The sequence below is a fragment of the Lemur catta genome, chromosome 18, assembly GCF_020740605.2.
Source record: "Lemur catta isolate mLemCat1 chromosome 18, mLemCat1.pri, whole genome shotgun sequence".
Lineage (NCBI taxonomy): Eukaryota > Metazoa > Chordata > Mammalia > Primates > Lemuridae > Lemur > Lemur catta.
The window spans coordinates 42,669,587-42,678,214 of record NC_059145.1 but is presented as its reverse complement, the minus strand read 5'-3'; the positions used below and the strand labels follow the sequence as shown (position 1 = coordinate 42,678,214).

Genomic DNA, 8,628 nt, shown 5'->3' with positions numbered 1-8,628 from the left:
GCTTATAGGAAGAGCTTTCTGGGCTATGAGGAATGGCCTCTCCTTCTATCCCCGGAGTACGAAGGCACATGAGTAATCAAATGACAACATCTCTAAAGCAGCCTTCTTAATTCTGATAAAACAATGAAATCTTAGGAAACACCAGGGAGTGGTTATAAAACAGTGCAATTTCAAAACAAGAGTGACAAGAAAGGTTGGCTAAGGGCCAAAGTGGCCACTCAGCCCCTGACCATAGGGAGTTGCACCTGGATCTCCTGGAAGGCAGGAAGCCAGAGGTGGGCTTCCTCCGGATTGGGCAGGCTCACTGGCCAGGCAGGCGCGAGGGTCTGCTCTGTAGCTGGGGCAGAGTGCCTCCTCTTTTCTCCTCCACACAAGCACCCAAATACACAAGGCAAATGAACTTTTCTTTGTGATTCCGATTTTGAAAGTTCTACAAGGGGGAAAAAAATTTCCAAAATATTATAAATAAGCATTTCCTTTAAACCATTTCCTGCCAGGTCTTTGTTCCAGTGTGTCTGTTGTTGCTGTGTTGAACACCCGCAGCAGGAGTCTCCCGGGGAAGCCCATGGCCAGAGCCCCGTCCCTAAGCAAGCAGGTCCTGGACTTGGCTGCCGTTCCCTAGGTAAAGGCCAGACTCAGAGGGGTCAATGGATGGCATCTCAGTTTCCAGCTGAAGAACTCTAGACATAACAAACCACACCAGAAAATAGACTTTAATTTTACAGGTATAAATGTTGCCTTAAATTCATTAACAGTTAAGAAAAATATATACAAACTTCAGTTTGAAAGGAAAAGTAAAAAACAAACAATGCACAGTCGAGGGGACGGTGTGCGAATCATCCCAGGAATCCGACTTTCTGTCTCTTGGGCCCCAGGCTTTCTTCCTTGTGGAGAACGCTCTGCAAGGAGGTGTGCAGCACCTTGCCCACTCGCTTGCCGGTCTGCAGAAGGGACGAAAGAGAGCACACACCCACTCGTGAGGCACACACACTCTGACCAGGAAAAGCTTCCCCTCCTGCCAGCTAGCCATGCTGACATTTACACATTCCATCTGCCTTAGAGGACTTTCACTTAATTAAAACAAAAACAAACCACAAACCACAACAACATAATAGTTACATTTTGGAAAAATCTCCATACCAAAAAAATAAATAAATAAAATAAAAGACACCAATTCCCAGGCAGCAAACAAGAAGCAACAAAGCCTGCCTTTGCCATTAACTTATGCTTAGCATTCCTGCTGCCATTACAACAAGCAGCAAAGCTGTCAACCAAATCCGGGCTTGGTTATAGCCAAGCCACACTGTACTGTAGTGAAAAGGCCTAGGGAGACCACGGGGAATCCAGAGTTTGTCTGGAGAAGGAACAGGGTGCTGAGGACATTTTAGCAAGCAGTTTCTTAATTAGCCTCCAAGCAGACCTGCTTAGATGTCACTGTAGTCAATACCTGGATGGGGTCTTTGGTGTTACTGCCATGCAGGGAGATGGTAAAGGCAGGGGAATGTTGGAGTCAAAACACATCAAGAGGTCAGACAGCCCACAGATTTAGTAATCAGCCCCTACATAGCAGACACAAGAGGGCTTCTAAAAAAAATTTTTTTTAAAAACCCAATATACAAAAATCTTTCTTTATGAAACTGTTATTCTCTCTGTATCTGGGCTCACCAATCATTTTAAGAATACAATGAACCAACTACAAGCCTCCACCCCATCAAGTCTTCCATGTTCCCACACAGCACTTTAACTCTGCCACTGGTTCCAACAATGTCAGGGAGAAAGACACGCCTAGATCCCTGCCCCAGTCCTCCCAGTTACAGGTCTGTTCTCCTCGGAGTAATTAAATATGTGCCTTCTCCCCTGGCTCCTAACTACAAGGTAGGATGAGATTCCAAGCATTAGTTAAAACTCTTATACTCTATGAAATGCAAAGTCAGGGTTAAGGTCCAAAATGCCTTTGGAAAGACTTTTATCATAACGTTAGAAAAAGAAAAAATGTCAAAGTCCACCAAATAGCGGCACTGATTGTTCATATAAATGAAGGGGGAGAGAGAGGACAAGAGGAGATGAGATAGACAGGATGCCAGGACTTGTGAGGGCTTTAATGCCTCTGAATCTGGACTTGTAGGAGACAGATAGCAGAGGTTGGGAGCGGCAGCCTGCAGAGCAACCCCGGAGAAGGAAAGTCTGGGAAGACGGAGGTGAGCATGACGTGGTCCCTGCCCTGAGGGGCCTCCAGGCCAGTGATGGAGCTGGACATGTGGAGGAACAGCACAGAGCAGCCACAGACGTCCCCTGACGATGCTGCCAGGGGCTAGGACCCAGAGGGGAGCGGCCCACCCTGCCCCGGAGGTTGGATTGTTGAATTTCCCACCACCCCACTTGTCTCCATTTAAACGCTTCTAGAGCTATAAACAATTGGGAAGATGGCACCCTTCAGCCCCTGGTTCCACCTTTATTCACTCCCTTCAGGGGACAGAAAGCAGTCAGCCAGGAACTCAATTCCCTCATCAAATCACAAAAGCTTACAAGTTTGGAGTTACAAGTGACTCTTTACATTATCAAAGTCCAATACTTTCATTTAGAAATGTAGAAACTTGGGAACAGAGAGAAGGAAGGACTTGCTAAGGAAAAGCAATGGCTACTGGTAGGTTCCTTACCTCCCAGTCCAGAGCCCCCACCCCCAGCCACCTCGGCTAGGTCAGCAGACCCCCAGTCCACACCAGCTGCTCTCCAAGCTCCAGGTCCAGGGTCAAGGGTATAAATGGGAGAATTCCCATGGTGTGACCAATGGGTAGGAAGCAGCAAGCACCCCCAGCCAGGTCTTAGTACCTGCCTTGGAACGAGAGCCTCACCTCCATCATCTCGAAGATGCTTTCTGGGTCCAGGCTGCCCTTCCCCACTTTCCTCATGCATGTCACGACTCCCTTGCTGGTCACCGACACCAGCAAGCTGGCCAAGGAGCAGGCCTCCTCCTGAAGAGTAGCATCCACCACATGCCGATAGCCAATCTGCAAAGTCAGTCAGGGCAGCACAGCACACGTGTGGGTAACGCACTCCCCAAAGCCCCACCCCTGACGGCCTCATGGTAGGAATCACTACACCAGTAAAGAACACGCTTTGCCCATTCCAGACTTGACTTTAGATTCTGCTCATAAGGAAAGCGTTTGAAGGAATGTTCAACAATTCTATGAAAGGCCACTGTGTGAGTGGTGCAATAAAAACATGAAATGGGAAGATGGCACAACAGGGGTTAGAAATGTAATTCCAAGTCAAAGGCCACCAACGGCTTCCCACACAGGGGAACAGGGGAGAAATCCACACGTGAGGCCACGTGGCTACTTCCCTAACGGCAAGTGTGAATCAAGAGGGCCCATGCTAAGGAACACACTCAAGAATAAGTCAAGACCCAACATCCTTCTGTCTGAACATCTCACCACACCTGGTTTGTGAAGTGATTTGAGTAGAATTAAACCTGATCCATTCGGCCTTATTTTTACACAATGAATCCTGTGTGGGATTAGCCATAATCCCTGCCATTACAGGCCTCTCTGCACAGCCTGGGGCAGCACTAGTTACACATCAGCATCAGCCAGATGTTCGGCTCCACGGGCCCTTGTACTATGTGAAAACCACACCTGACATATGAGACACCCAGGACCTGCTCCAACCCCTCACTTCACAGAGGGACAGTTTTGCCACCCTACTGCTACTCAACCACCTTAGATCCGTAGGGGTGAGGGAATTAAAGGAGATATGCACACAGGGTGCTTCAGTGAAGCGCATGGTATATAGGCAGAGCTTTACAAACTCTGGCTACTATTACCATGAACCCACTTGTGCTCCTGGGACTACATCGTATCTTTCAATTAAAAAGAAAAGAAAGAGCTACTCATGGCAGTGGTTTATAATATAATCAAATTATTGGATTTGGGTTAAAGTTACTTCTATATGGTTTGTGATACTATAACTTCTTGATTTATTAAATAACCTCAACAGTTTGGGATTAGAGACCCACATCCACAGGGAAAACAACCTTAAGATACGAACTTATACCTTGCACAGAGTGACAATGCAGGGGACATTCTCCACACTTAGTCGGATGCAGTCATATGGGTCATCAGACAGTTCAATGTCCTTCGACCCCTCTTCATCCTCCAGAACACGAACCCTTGGTATCCTGGAAGCAGAAGCACAATTAAAATCCCCACTTAGGGAGAGGAGGAAAAATAACTTCTTTTTCTTGAGATTGAGAAGAGGAGCTGGAATCTCTGTGTCTCACAAGAGAAAGTTGTACTATACCTGTACTTTATCATCTGCATCCTTGTCAAAAGCACACAGGCAACACGGCAGAACAGTGAGGAAAGGAGATCTTTCAGAAAATGATGCTGGGTCAATCAGATATCCACACGGAAAAATGAATCTCAATCCCCACCTCATACCACACACAAAAATCTATACCAAATAGACTGTAGATACAAAGGTGAAAGATAAAACAATAAAACTTTTAGGTAAAAAACTGAGAACATCTGCATGATCTTGAAGTAGACAAATATTTTTTGAACAGGATACAGAAAGTGTTATAAAGGGAAAAATATATATAGATTCAATTACATTATGAACTTCTTTTTGTCAAAAAAAAATCATTTAAAAACTAAAAATGTAATCCAGACTGGAGAAAATATTTGCAAACATATATCTGATAGATTACATGAAGAATTCCTACCATACACAAGGAAAAGACAGAGAGCCCAACAGAAAAATGGGCAAAAGACATGAGCAGGGACGTCATAGAAAAGGCTATCCAAGTAGCCAATAAACACATGAAAAGGTGCTCAACTTAAATATTCATCAAAAATGTAAATTAAAACTACAATGAGATACTCAGGCACACTCACCAGGATGGCAAATATTAAAAAGATGAAAAAAAAAATCCATGAGTTGGCAAAAATGTAGAGCAACCCAGAAGTCTCATACATTGTTGGTGGGGGTATCAACTGGTAAAAGCACCCTGGACAACTGTTTTGCAGTATCTATTAATACTATAATTAAACACAGCCATACCCCATGACCCAGAACACTCCTCCCCTGCATAAGTGGATAAATATGTGCACCAAAGACAGTACACAAATGTTTGTGTCCAGCCCTATTTGTAATAGCCAAAAACTGGAAACTACCCAGATGTCTATCAACAATAGAATGGATAAACTGTGATTTATGCACACAGTGGAACACCACACCGCAAAATGCAAGCTATGACTACAAGAAATAACACAGATGTCTCAAAACATAATGCTCAGTGAATGAGGTAGACGTGCAAGAGAACATAGTATATAACACCATTTATATCAAGTACAAAACTAATCTATAGCTTTAAGACACTGGTTATCATCAGAGAGGGCTACAGGAGGTGGGGGATGCTTCTGGGGTGTTTGCAACATTATTTCTTGAGCTGGGTGATGGAAAATACATTTAACCCATAAAGCCAAGTCACTGCAGTCTAGGGTAGAGGAGCCAGGAAGGAAGAGGCGGTCCATCCAGCTACTATAATGAAAACAGTGTTGGTGCTTTTCCCAGTTCCTCTAACAAAAGTCCCCTATGATCCAGCCCTGCTGGCCATCCCTACACAATGCAGCATCCAGACTAGGGGAACTTCAGCCACAGAATGTCCATAAGGGTCAAGGAGTCCTGCCACTGTCTACCCTGGTTGGAGCCTCCACGTCAGGGACCCCCAGGTTGTAAGTACTAAGTAATATCCTATTTGAACAAGTCAGGTCACCAGGTTGAACTTTGGTTGGTATGTTAAAAAAATAAGTGTATACACATATACACATATACACACATAACCGTATCTTCTAATTTTCTTTATTTTTATTTTTATTTTTTTTGGGGTTTTTTTGTTTTTTTTTTTTTTGAGACAGAGTCTCGCTCTGTTGCCCGGGCTAGAGTGAGTGCCGTGGCATCAGCCTAGCTCACAGCAACCTCAGACTCCTGGACTTAAGCGATCCTACTGCCTCAGCCTCCCGAGTAGCTGGGACTACAGGCATGAGCCACCATGCCCGGCTAATTTTTTGTATATATATTTTTTAGTTGGCCAGATAATTTCTTTCTATTTTTAGTAGAGACGGGGTCTCACTCTTGCTCAGGCTGGTCTCGAACTCCTGACCTCGAGCAATCCACCCGCCTCGGCCTCCCAGAGCTAGGATTACAGGCGTGAGCCACCGCGCCCGGCCCGTATCTTCTAATTTTCCAACCGTGTGGCCACAACCCTGGGCAGAAGGGTAAAAGAATACGCTCAGACAGCCTCTACCCTTCTAAAGGGCCCTGACTGTGCAGAAGGTCTCTCCACACACCAGGGGCATTCAATGCCTCCGAGCCCTCATTCCTTGCTGCCTGCAGGGCTGTTCTTGGTCTGGGGACGAGATCATGACTGTGCCCATGCCAGGTGTCCTCCCCACCCTGAGCAGCTGGGTTTTAGCACCCTGACATACAGTTTGCCCAACACCTCCCCCACAGCTAACCAGCCTCATCTATTTCCCAATTTCTCTCCTTGCCTGGGTGCCCATGGAAACCAGCTGGCAGATGGGGAGTCATTTCTGAGGCTCAAGATACATCAGATGGCAACTTCCTTTCTTTCTCCAACAGGGCCCAAGCACAAGCTGCTGCTGCTGGGATCTGGCACGCAACCTTGCACAGTGGCCACAGGTGCCAGGGCCACGTCTCAAATCGTCTCAGCAAGGAGCCCAGTGGCACAGTTAGGGGTGGGGGACTCTACAGCTTTCATTCTCAGCAATTATTCCATTCTGTAATGTGTTTGTTTTAAATTACACAGGTAGTCTACATTCACCATAAAAAACTCTAAAATACAGATAAATGCTAAATTGGCCAAAATGTGAACACTGAAAAATAATTACAATGACCATTGTAGGACATAAATATTTCTAGACATATTAAGTATAAGAACTACCAAAAGTAAAATACAATAAAGCAAACAAAGAAACAGGATGAGGAAACTGGATTTAGTAAATGGTTTTCCATATTAACAGGCCTTTAAACATGGTGCTGTGCCCACATCGGACATACTCAGTTTGTTACCAGTTTCTTACCACTAAAAGAACCTGTGATGAACAACCTAGAATAAACATCTTTGCTCACTTATTCAATTATTTCCCTAGGTTATATTCCTAGAAGTTTCTAATGCTCATTTTTTAATACTCTAGGATCCTGTGTTACCTTACCGTAAGCCTTCTCATGGAATGAGCACTCCTACCTACAATTCGGTCATTAAATATGACATGTCCGATTTCAAATCAAACGTTAGTTTATTATATCTCAAACAAGAAGCAGTACAATTTACCAAAGTATGTGCCTAAACTATCGACACAATTTTGTGATCTTAACAGTAGCTTGGGTACTCCAGCAGTGAAGAAGCCTGGAGGGCCAGCGGCGATGAAATCGCAAAAGGCGCTTTCCACAGCTTGTGGAGAATTGAATATTTTTCCTTGCAAGAAGTGGTGCAAAGCCTGGAAGAAGTGGTAGTTGGTGCAAGGTCTGGTGAATATGGTGAAGGACAGAGTTTCCAAGTCCAGCCTCTGTAGTTTGAGCAACATTGTTTGTGTGACATGTGGTTGAGCATTGTCTTGAGAGAGGATTGGCCTGTCTCTATTGACCAATCTGAGCTGCTTAATCACAAGCATCCTCATTATTTCGTCAAATTGGTTGCAGTAGACATCAACTGCAATCGACTGACAAGGTTTCATGAAGCTGTAGTGGATAATACCAGCACTAGCCCACCAGCAGACACCATTAGCTTTATTGATGAATACTTGGTTTTGGACTGTGTTTCGGCACTTCATCTTTATCCAACCATTGTGCCGAACGTACACTTGCAATTGTCAAAAAGAATCCACTTTTCATCACACGTAACAATAAGGTGTAGAAATGGTTCACCTTTATGTCATGACAGCAAAGAAAGGCAAGCTTCCAGAAGAATTCTCTCCTGACATTCGTTTAATTCATGCAGTACCCATCTATCCAGCTTCTTTACCTTGCCAATTTGTTTCAAATGGTTCAATAATGTTGGAATAGTAACATCAAACCTTGCTACTAATTCACATGTAGGTTGAGATGGATTAACTTCCACTATAGCTTTCGGCTCATCATTATCCATCTCGGTCTCAGGTTGCCCATGGCTCATTTTCAAGATTAAACTCACCAGAACGAAACCTTTCAAACCATCAACATACTGTGCATTCATTAGCCACATCCTTCCCAAACACTTTGTTGATATTTCAAGCTGTCTGCACATTGGTTCCACGATGGAACTCATATTTGAAAATAACAACAAATTTTTGACTTATCCATGGTTTCACAAAAATTGCTCTAAAAAAACCTTTGAAAGATAATCACAAGCCAAACCGTACATTTGAAAGAATGAGAATGTACCTTCACAATAAAAATAAAACAAGAACAATAAAAATAAAACAAGAAGTGTCAAAGTGAAATGTCAGAGATATTGAGTGTCAAACTTAGTACTTAAGGAAATCAGGCATTTCATACTAATAACCTAGTATTTACTTATAAATGCTGCAAACTTTCCTCAAAGTACTTGGTGCACAGAAGTTGGAAAGG

The 8,628-nt window shown here is 44.0% G+C and overlaps 1 protein-coding gene across 1 annotated transcript in view; it reads right to left on the bottom strand.

The window, feature by feature from the left end:
* Positions 1-692: 692 nt before the first annotated feature.
* The window catches only part of EXOSC7 (exosome component 7), a 35,679-nt gene continuing 27,743 nt past the window's right edge, over positions 693-8,628 (bottom strand). The window contains exons 6-8 of the mRNA XM_045530890.1: positions 4,054-4,177; positions 2,853-3,008; positions 693-941 (exon numbers count right to left, since the gene is read on the bottom strand). Coding sequence (XP_045386846.1) covers positions 837-941; positions 2,853-3,008; positions 4,054-4,177 — 385 coding nt within the window. The 3' untranslated portion in view covers positions 693-836. The remainder of the gene's footprint in view (positions 942-2,852; positions 3,009-4,053; positions 4,178-8,628) is intronic.